The 11,112-nt window shown below is 36.4% G+C and overlaps 1 protein-coding gene and 1 non-coding gene across 7 annotated transcripts; both read left to right on the top strand.

Annotated features, from left to right (window-relative positions):
- The first annotated feature begins 80 nt into the window (after positions 1 to 80).
- On the top strand, positions 81 to 10,488 carry LOC100181155 (heterogeneous nuclear ribonucleoprotein K). Of its 6 annotated transcripts, none has more exons than XM_026837971.1 (15): positions 81 to 180; positions 3,079 to 3,221; positions 3,849 to 3,905; positions 4,223 to 4,266; positions 4,386 to 4,461; positions 5,097 to 5,204; positions 5,264 to 5,392; positions 5,801 to 5,948; positions 6,354 to 6,371; positions 7,043 to 7,073; positions 8,093 to 8,231; positions 8,756 to 8,815; positions 8,928 to 8,999; positions 9,352 to 9,467; positions 10,298 to 10,488. In XM_026837971.1, exons 1-15 carry the CDS (start codon positions 153 to 155, stop codon positions 10,320 to 10,322), a joined length of 1,194 nt encoding a protein of 397 aa, XP_026693772.1. In that variant the 5' UTR covers positions 81 to 152; the 3' UTR covers positions 10,323 to 10,488. The 6 variants fall into 6 exon arrangements, with proteins under 6 accessions (XP_026693772.1, XP_009862135.1, XP_026693777.1 ...); XM_009863833.3 differs by having other exon boundaries at positions 6,354 to 6,386; XM_026837976.1 differs by lacking the exon at positions 8,928 to 8,999.
- mir7 (microRNA 7) lies at positions 9,817 to 9,894 on the top strand. The gene has a single exon (NR_032331.1). It is a non-coding gene; the product is annotated as a microRNA 7 (primary transcript).
- Positions 10,489 to 11,112: the final 624 nt, after the last annotated feature.

Genomic DNA, 11,112 nt, shown 5'->3' with positions numbered 1-11,112 from the left:
TCGTTTTATATCAGCAGTAACACGCGATACTTTATAAGAAAAAAACAAGTCATGTTGTAACATATGGGAGACTTTTTACATATATTTTTATCTTTTTCCAAGGAATTCATCTATTTTAAAATCTGTTTAAACACCAGGAACTTCTACCAAAAATGTCAGAAGCAACCGATTCATCAACAAGTAAGTTTGAATGGATGTATGTATGGCAAGTTGCAAGTATATTGTAGAGGTTCATAAACTGTGTGCTGCCTACTATATGTGATAAAAGGTTGACGTAATTTTGTGTTGTGCTAAATTTAGTTTCAAGATGCAAATGTTGCTTATAGGCTTTACTGATACCCATTGTTTAATTTTTGTTGTGCAAAAGTCAGGCAATTGTGTTAAAAAATGGCTTTAGAAACACATTAAGCTATTTTGCATTTGGTGCTTTTACACTATTTTATAGTCGATCGATGGTGTGTTTACGCCAAAAAGTCCTAATTAATTACCCTCAAAGTAACATACATGGTAACTCGTAAGCTGGCACAAGGTATATGAAACAGAATAACGTGTTAAAATGACTGTTAAGTGTCGGCCAGGTAAGTATAAAGCAAGTTACATTCATTCAATCAAGTTTTGAATATATTAGTTTACATCCCTATGACGTATTAGTGCTTTTGGACAACCCATTAGTGACCACTGGGTTGGAGAAATTGCTGTAAAGTGTCTTGCTCAAGGAAGATACCCCACAAGGGTAGCAGCGATGATCCTTGAACCCATAACCTCTAGGTTAGCGTAAGACGTGCAACCAACTGTGCTGCAGCACCGGACAAATTCATTAATAAAATTTTTGGAGGCCTATACAATGACTACAAATGATTTATGCAGCTTGAATCTTCAACTTTAAACAATTTCATTGCTACCTCAGTATTTACATTACAAACCAACATTTTCCAATTGCTAGGAGGTATTGTTAGATTTAGCAAAGGTGGATCTACGTAATTTGACATTTAATGTATATACATATTATTATATTAACTTAACATATATATATTGTTTAGTTAAAAACACATTTCCTGACTGAATATGAGGTTTTAGAAAGAATCTTAAAAAATGGTTTTGTTTTCTGTGTGTTGTTTGGTATGTGCAAGTTCACCCACTGCACCAAGACTAATATAAAATACTCCAGAAGTGCAACCGTCAAAATAAAAAAAAGGTTTAGTCATCTCTCATCTTTTATTTGTGTTCGTCTGCAATCTTGTTAGTGATTTTTTTAGTCACCACTGTATTGGAGCAAGACTGTTAAGTGTCTTGCCCAAAGATATATGCCTACAACTCCACGGTGGTGGCAGTGTCGAGCTTCGGCCCTCTGATCTAGAGGCAAACCATCTAACTACTGTGCCAATGTGTTAACAGAGTATCAAAAATGATTGGTTTGTGTGGTGTTTATAACTTTATCCCAAATGCAAACTGATTGTCCAAAGCAAGCCTTATTACTGGCATTCATTGTACTAACAGGGTATAGGTATCACATAATGTGGCTAATTCATAGGCCTTATATCTCTTATGTGTTGATTTTCTATTTGTAAACATTTGAAAACTAGATAAAAAGTAATGCCCAGAATTTTCTTTATTAACAGTTGTACTGCATTTCACTAAAGTTTAAATAATTGGTTTGTGGCAAAAAAAACAACTTTGTTTTAAAAAAATGAGTAAAATTATAGTCTTTAGTTGGCGTTAGAGAGTGTGCAGATATGACGTGATATTTTGCAAATAACTTTATTCTGCGTTTCAAAACCGGTATTTTTTAAAAATAATCGCTCAATAAGACTTAACATATTTATTATGCTCAAAATAGACGATGGTATACCAAGAGAAAAACGGGAAAAACTCGCTTTAAAATACAAAGACGGCGCCCGTCCGCCAGCCGTTACGCACACTCTACATATGCTTTTATTCAAATCGGTGTCTACCGTTCTGTATTGCTTATATTACATCTATTGTCTCGTCCTCACCGTATCGATTGGTATTGAAATAAAATGTACGTAGTTATGCGCGCAATATGATATGGTGTTAGATTTATCGGTTCTAAATTAACAAGTACGATCTGTCACTCATTTACTCATGTTTGTCATTTGTAATTTGATTTTATAATTAGGGTGTAACGGTTACGCCTTTTATTAAATAAGTTATGTTTTATGCATAAGCGTGTTATAACAAGTGTGGGGGGAAACGGGACACCTTTAGCACATAATATCCTGATCGTGTTTAAAACAAATAACAACAGTCTATCCGAGTCATAAAGATACGATTTTATAATTCTTAAAGTTTTCTTGATTTATACTACCAGATGGGACAAGAAAATAAAACAAAAATGGATCCCATCTTCTCCAACCCTATAATATATATATTTAATAGAGGAAATATGAATAGTAATACAACTTGTTTTTCTTTCGAATAAGTGCCTGCATTGTACATTTGTATGCAAGGTGTAGATATTTGTGACGCAACAACCGTGTATAAATACACCCAACGGCTAACAACAGTTCACATGCCCTGTTATATCTGATGTCCGTCTGGCCACCGTATCGGTGAGTGCGTAATCCTTTTCATGAATCTTTCATACGACATTTATTGCACACGGTGTGCCTGGTGAGCGCAAAAATTAATTAACAACCTGCGTTCGGTTTTGGCCACAAGCTGCCAGCTCTGAAATGACTTTATATTTCACATTTGTAGCAGTGGTAAAGAACAGTTCAAGTAAATAAGACCTATGGTTATGTAAGGCAGAAAGAAAACTATGCTAACGTATTCAATGCGAGTTATTTTGCCTTAATTATAGCTGCTATACCAAAGCAGGTACGTTTAACACTGTTGTACAGTATCTGTTATAAAATAACTGAGATAAATGTACTGTTAAATAGAAAAAATACTTTCATATTGGTAAACGTTTAAAATAGGTTCGTAGAGTCTCACCTAGCTGAAACAGCGTTATATTGTTATAACAGTTTGTACGTTTAACAGACAGCGTATTTTAATGAACACTAAGTCTTAGTCTTCCGTATTATTTCTGAGTGATTAACAGTTTTTGATCTCTAGATAAAAGATCCCATGATGACGTACGAGAAAGCGGGGATAGTGACGTAAAACGATCAAGGTCAAGTTTCCAACATGACCGATTCCATCAGGGTGGACGTGAACCGAGTGATAAGATCGAGTTACGTGTACTTATCCCGTCCCACGTAAGTATTACGTTCATGCATAACTTACATCAGCATTCAGCCTCTGCCTTTTTTCGTAATTGTTTTAGTTACCTAGCTGGAAAACCACGTTACAGTGTTGGGTTATTCTCCTGACCTATTCTATAATGTTTGCCAAACCATGGTCAAGTAAAGGACCTTAGGGCATAGCGTAGGCCATGGTCGAACTGGTTAAGGTTTAATGTATTGCTTAATGATAGATCTATTACTATGGGGTAAAATGGATACCGTCAGCAAATATTAGCCCTTATTTCTTAATTGTGTTTTTAATAAATTACATTATTTAACAAACACTCTTTTTGTTTGGATACTGTTACGAGTTCTCGGTTTTGAGGAAAGTGTTATATAATTCTGTAAACATACTTTACTACCAAAGAGGACGGTAAACTGAAATGAAAACATGGACCATTTTACCCCAACCTATACTATGTAAATGCATTTTTTTAGTCCCCGCATGGCAGGGCAACGAAAGTCGTTTCGTAACACGGGTGTTCTGATTCATACACCTCGTGCTCGCCTATACAAGTAACCACGTATGTAAGCTATAAGAATCAATTCCTTGACCGTCCGCAGAGAATTACTTCATAATCGTTTTAATTTTCTCCGCAGACGGCCGGAGCTATTATTGGCAAAGGCGGTGCGAATATACGTGATCTCCGACAAGAGGTACATTCTTTACCTATATATGTATATGCTGAGATTCCTGTTTATATAATTACTATTCACTTATATGCATTACTTGCTAATGTTGCTGGTTCAACCAGTCCACCAAACTAACTTAAGTTCTTTTGTCCATTTTGCTCCACCGTCCTCCGTCCGATCCAATCTTCGATCCCGTTGCCACGGTAACTCCTCCAACGACCAACACCTCACCTGCCGTCCGCAACATCCAACCGGTTTTACCGTATTCTCCAATTTATATATCCTATATCTCCTGCTTTTGTTGCTTGTAACCACCGCGCACTGTCTCGGGGCCTCTGCAGTTCAACGCGAACGTACAAGTCCCGGATAGTCATGGTTTTGAGCGGTAAATGAATATTTGGATAGCATTTGCGTTTCAACTCAGAACGCTATAGTATAAGTCTACCCTTTATAATTTGTATAGAGTAAAAATGTTACGTTTTCACACATTTTTACGTTTTTTAGGATCGTTTCCGCAGTGGCAAAGACAATAGAAGATGCTGCGAACATTTGTGGGAAGGTCGTGGAAGCGCTTAACGAGGTAATTATGACGTAATGGCGCTCTATAACGCGAAACCAATATAATATTACACACCTACCTGTTTACGAATTGGGATTCCAAACTAAATAAAAAAAAGTTTAAGGTAATTTGAAATGTTTTTTTTTAACTAAAAATAAATAAAATGTTGTATGGTTAGCTTCGTTTATCAAGTACATGCGTTACATTATTCATGTACTGTCTTGAACTGAAAATTATTATTGTGATACGAAGAACAATTTTTCCACTTATGTTTACTATTAAGCTGGCAGGTTTTTCTATATTTTTAATAATTTAATAAGTCTGGCACGTGATTTGTTTAAATTTATAAAGTGTCATAGTATATAGGGCATGCCAAGGCGCAATATGGTAGACAGATTTGTCAATTTAATTTGTGGACTTCACTTTTATTTCGTTTATAGTTGAGTTGATGTATGGATTAACCAAGATCTCTTGTTTTATCCTAGCGTAGTCCGCGGGACAACCGAAGTCGTGATACGGTTTTATATAGGTTTCGTCCCAGCTTTAATACATCTCGTGCCGACTGAAATGCCTCATTGCCCGCTACAAAAGTGTTTTATTTAACTTAAATAACGTTTAGAATACGAGAACACTTTATGTGTTTTTTTTCGTTATAGCGCATGCACCATCCAGAAAAAGTTGGTTGTCTTCGTATGCTGGTACACAAGTCGCAAGCTGGTACCATTATCGGGCTCAAGGGCTCCAGGATAAAGGAATTGCGTGAGGTAACGTGTTTATGAATCTTTTATGATCCGTAAAGTGCAAGTAGCTATCCCCTTTGCAGATGACAGGGGCTAACATTAAAGTAAACCAAGAGTGCTGTCCGGAGTCAACAGACCGTGTATGTCAAGTTCGTGGCACGGCAGATGTTGTTGTCAAATGTGTGGCTCGTATATTGGAACACCTACAGCAGGTAATGTTACAACTTCTTTTGCAACAAGGCATTTAAATATTCAATCATACTCACCCATATATACAATATAGGTTTAGCCAAACTCTTCAGATTTCTGTCCTTGTTTTACATAATCTGGACTATAATATATTATTCACCAAAAAAATCACCTACGAAGTTACATGGTAACACGTAACCTTGCACAAGGTGTATGAAACAGAACAGCCGTGTTATAACGAACTTTGTTTTCCAGTCACGCGAGGATAAATAAGTTCCATAAATGGTAACTGTTAAGCAGGCACGAGGTGTATGAAACAAAACATTTGTGCCATAACGACTGTCGTTTCCCTGCAACGGAAGGATATATAAGTTATAACATTCGTTTATTTATCATTTCATCTTACATGTTGTATCAATTCACCATCACAGGCCCCACCAAAAGGTCCGATCAAAAACTACGACCCGAATTGCTTCGACGATTCTTACGACTATGGTGGTTATGCTAACGAGAGAGGGATGGATGGCCCTCGTGGTGGGAGACGGGGCGGCCGTGGAGGCAGAGGAGGCTTTAGAAGCGGTAAGAAACTACCCAAGTACAGACTCGAACCTAGAACTGTTGGATTTATGTTTTTTGAGACATTCATTTGTGAAATTTATATCTTTTTGGTCATTTTTTGCCTTTTTTTAAAATGGCGTCGATATGAAACGTTGAAGTGTCTCTGTTATTTTACCCCAATATTAATTAGGTCCGTAATAATCTTATTAAACTGAATAAGGGTTCGGTTTGAGTTTTAGTGTACAATGTGTAGCGGAACTCGTTTTTATGCAATTTTATAAGCGTGTTAATGCGGTAGTTTTGCCACTATATATTTATACATTTAACGGATATCAACAAAAATAAGAGAAGGTTTACGTTACGCTCTTTTGTATGCTGTTTTTATAATTTATTATTATTTCTGTTTGTATTATCTCTATGTTACAGGTGGAAGATTCGATCGTGGTGAGAAATTCTCTGGTAATTAGACATTTATTTTACTTCATTTAATTTTGGCTGAAATTCACTGGTTTTTAGCGAAACCGTATCGGTCTTTTTACAAGCAGGCTTTTCTATTATATAACGTTATGTAAGGCCCAGGTCTGACGGCGAATTACGTCATGAAGCCTAGGAATTAGACCACTGTTTCTCTAAACCAGTGGTCACTTTTGGGTAGTCCAAATTTCTTACTCCAAAAGAAAAAAAAGAAAATAATCACCCACAAAGATACATATATAGCAAGGTGGGCACGAGGTGTGTGGGATAAAACAACCGTGTTATAACGACTGTGTTTGTCCACCCACGGGAAGAGTAATACCGCTACATTTATTTATATGCCTTCTTTTATTTTATGGCTTATATTCGTCCCGTGCCGTGGCATAGTGGTTAGCGCCCCTGCCTGTAACCCAGAGGTAATGGGTTTAAGGCTCGACGCTGCTACGTACATACTGGTAACTCATGAGCAGGCATGAGGTATATGCAACAGGCCACCCGTGTTATAACGACCGTCGTTGCTCCGCCATGCGAGGATAAATCAGTTACATACATGGTAACTCGTAAGCTGGCACGAGGTGTTAAACCCGTGTGATAACGACTGTCGTTTTCCGGATAAAGTAAGTTACATTCATTCATTCCAGGTGGATATGGTGGTATGAAACGAGGCGGAGGGTGAGTTGTATGTTACCGTTTTTTGGTAGGAAAATATACCTTAAAATGGGTAAATACTTATGGACGCCAGGCGTTATACTGTACCATGTCCTAACTGTTTTACTTTATAATAAATTGCCTTTAGTATAAATCGAAAGTAACCGCAGTAAAATTTAGTCACATTTGTAAGCGTTCACTTAAAATAAGCTTTTGCTTTTAAATACTGAAATGTAAGACTTAACAAAAATGGCGTCTGAAACCCTTTCTGTTCCCGCCGCATGTTCGTCTGCCAGCCTTATAAAATATTGAAGTCTAAGAGCGCAGGTGTTAATAGAATATTCATAACCCCCCTAGGGGCCGCTTATCACAAAGCGAGCGAGTTTCAGCCTGGTGCCGTTTTGTCCACAATACCTCATTCACTTTGTGAATAATTCATGTCTGTTGATTCGCCCGGAAACTCCGCGTGTATCTTCTTTTGTTCAAGCGTATATTTTTCTGATGGCATCTACTTTTTTCGACGATCGTTTTAATCTAGAAGGTCTCGAATTTCATCGCGTAATGCTTCTTTCATGAGTCCCGACCATTCGCGTCGGTCGCATGGTAACGACACAGGCAGACGTTTTTAAAATTTTCTGGTTCGCGCTGGTTTAAACCGAACAGAATTAAAAAATGCAGCAATAAGAATCAAAGAAAGAAACATGTAAGAAGTTTTAAAACAGTTACATTCTATTTGCTAGGTCGAAATATCGGTATAAAAGTTTGCTTCAACTATTTATTTCATTAACAATATAGTCGTCCATTCGTTCTATTCTATATAAGGGCGAGGTCCTACATGTCAGGGCACTTAAAGTGTAAACCAAAGTTTTCAATTTTGTGTGAAATATTGCATTTTTTAATACTTTTTAATGTTTTAGATATTTTTAATATCTTAGTAATTTTTGATACTCTTGATATTATAAGATTTTTTTCTACTTTTTAATTTTTTTTATATTTTTGGTAATTTTGATACTTGTAGATATTTACATAGAAAGTTTATACAGTCGGCAGAACTACGGTGGAGACGGCGGTGGATTCGGTGGCTCAAGATATTCAGCTCCGAAGTCTGGTAGACGTTTGTATGGCGGTTACGATGAGGATGGATATCAAGATTATGACGATAATTTTGACCCTTACCAAGAGGTAGAAGATGTTTATGGTGTTTTATTTATTAAATATACTAGAGTGGGGGAAGATGGGACACCTTTTCGTTCTATTTTCTCGTCCCGTTTAGTAATAAACAAAGAACTTTCAAAAAATTATAACACTGTAACCTAAAGACTCCAATAGACCGCTGTTAATTGTTTAAAACACAACAAAAATATTTGGATATTATGTGCTAAAGGTGTCCCATCTCCAATTAACAAAAGAAAACAATTAACAACGGTCTATGGGAATCGTTAGGATACAGTTTTATATTTCTTTGATTTTTTTTGTTTTGGTTTACTACCAAATAGGACGAGAAAATAGACTGAAAAGGTGTCCCATCTTCCCCTCGCTAATATATGTATAAAGCGTGTGTGACTCCATTTTGCAAGCCTTGGCCAATTGGCTTTAAAAAAAAAATTTCCTATAAAAATATAACTTGATCAGCTCGCTTTGAATGCATGTTAGCATACAATCTAAAAATACATACACTAAACCTATTACTTACAATTATACTCCAGAACTTATACAACGATAGCGGCGACGGCCAAACAGGCAACGGGGACCAGAAAACAACACAAGTAAGACGTCCTTACTTTTCAATTCCGTACTTTGGCGAATTTTACCCGAAAAAATAATCATTTAAAAATTCGACCGTTCATTTTTTTAAATTATGACGTAATACAAACGCAGGTTACTATACCAACATCGTGCGCAGCTTCTGTTATTGGGAAGACGGGTCAAAGAATTCGCCAAATACGTGAAGTAATGTTTAACGTTATTGCTTATGTATATATAGTAACTATGCAGATCAAGGCCCGACTATAGTTTTAATACATTTCTTTTTATTTTAAAATACTTAATGACGTAACCAAGTTTTTAATGACGTCACACTAGGCATTGTACAAAATTCTAAACAACTGCCGAAAAATAGATTATTTTTTACGCACTTTACTTTACCGTCAATGTGACGCTTAATTAATTTAAAACGGGCGTGTCGAGAAAATAGAATGAAAAAATGTATCATCTTACCCCATTCTACTATATCTAATAGAACTAAAGTAATTTTCACATTTGTTTAATATTGTACCAACTTACCCCAACCTACTATGCACAGGACAGCGGGGCAGTGATCGTAATCGACGAAGCGGGTCCTGGTGAGGAAGAACGAGTTATCTCAATCACTGGCAACGAAGAACAAACACAAAACGCGCAGTTTCTTCTGCAGAAGAAGTAGGTTGAAACTTTGCCGTTTTTCTGGTTGGGTAATATACGGTGTCCTGTTGCACATTGTATTTATGTATATGATGTATGGATGGATACGACTTATTTGTATTCGGCTAGCGGGACAACAACAGTCTTTATAACACAGGTGTCTGTTTCATACACCTCATACTTGCAGTGTCACATAAGCAACTTTGTGAGTGAATATTTTTTGGGCATATTTTCTGTATGGGTGGCAACTTGGACAACCCATAAGGGATCATTTGGTTGTATTTCCGTTAAGTGTCTTGCCCAAAGTCAGGTAATGGTTTCCCAAGCTTTAAAATATCGCGGTCCGTTTGGATACAACTCCTGCAACATATCCGCACCCGGTTGGAAGACTAGTGATTTTGTTGTTATAGCAACAACAATCTATGGTCTCCTGCACGGAAGTGGAAACTAACAACGGTTTTGTCGACCTGATGGCAAGCTAATAAAAAATAAATGAATGAATGTAACTTATTTATCCTCGCGTGGCAGCAACGACAGCTATCTAACCAAAACGGGTTGATTTAAGTTACCGAATAAAAAAAAAGAATATATGGGTATTAATTAATGGCAAGACACCTGTGGTTATGTCCCATTGTGAGTACAAAATCAATCTGTTAAATCTAACAGACAGTGAACTTCAATTTAGTTGCGTATACGCATAAACACAATTGAAATCAAAAAGGAAAATTGCATTTGAATTTTGTTTCTGGCCAGATATTTGTACAGAAATATTTACATACAGACTAAATGTATGTGTGATTGTAATCCTATTCTTAAGTTAATTACTTTACTGTTTTGTTACTTTACAGTGCCGAGGAACCAAAAGACGAATGAGGGTTGTAGCATCGTAGCCGAAAGTGCAAATTCTGCCTGGGTTTCATTGTATATAAAGCGTGTCATTACTTTTGTATTGTCGTTGTTTCGGCATATAATTCCGTATAAGCTAGTTTGTGTTCTGTATATGTGTAAAATAAACTTAAACCATGTGTTTTTATCATCATTAATTCTTAATTATCCTCGCGCGCCAAAATAGCTGAGTATAGTGGGGTGGGGAAAGATGGGACACTTTTTTATTCTATTTTCTCGTCCCATTTAGTAGTAAAAAAAGAACACTCAATGAATTATGAAACCGTATCTTTATTTCCGTAGACTGTTGTTAATTGTTAAAAACACGACCAGGATATTTAAATATCATTTGCTAAAGGTGTCCTATCTAACCCCACAAAACTGTATATGTAACGAGAACGTTTATTCAGACACTGGTGTAATGTAGAAATACTTAACGAGACAGTTACAATATATCGAGGGGCCTTGTTATTTAAAAGTACGTTATTTACAATTTTTCCATCGCAAAACGGTAAGTAAAATCATAACCACGGTATGTTTCGCATTACTGGAAAGGAGCGAAAATGGTCTTTAAAGTTTCTGTTCAGTACATTACTTAGTATTCGAATAACTTTGTTTACAATATTATAAACATGTTGGTAAAATGTGGAAGATATTTTACGATTTTAGACCAACTGTATTGTCTATACAAGGTGTATGTGCCTGACTATATTAGTTGACAGAAGTTTGGTAAACCGTTAAATACTCTATAGATGACCTGTGTTATATTTGTGCCGAA

The sequence above is a fragment of the Ciona intestinalis genome, chromosome 1, assembly GCF_000224145.3.
Source record: "Ciona intestinalis chromosome 1, KH, whole genome shotgun sequence".
Taxonomy (NCBI): domain Eukaryota; kingdom Metazoa; phylum Chordata; class Ascidiacea; order Phlebobranchia; family Cionidae; genus Ciona; species Ciona intestinalis.
The sequence above is the reverse complement of the archived record's forward strand: the minus strand, read 5'-3'. Positions and strand labels throughout refer to the sequence as shown.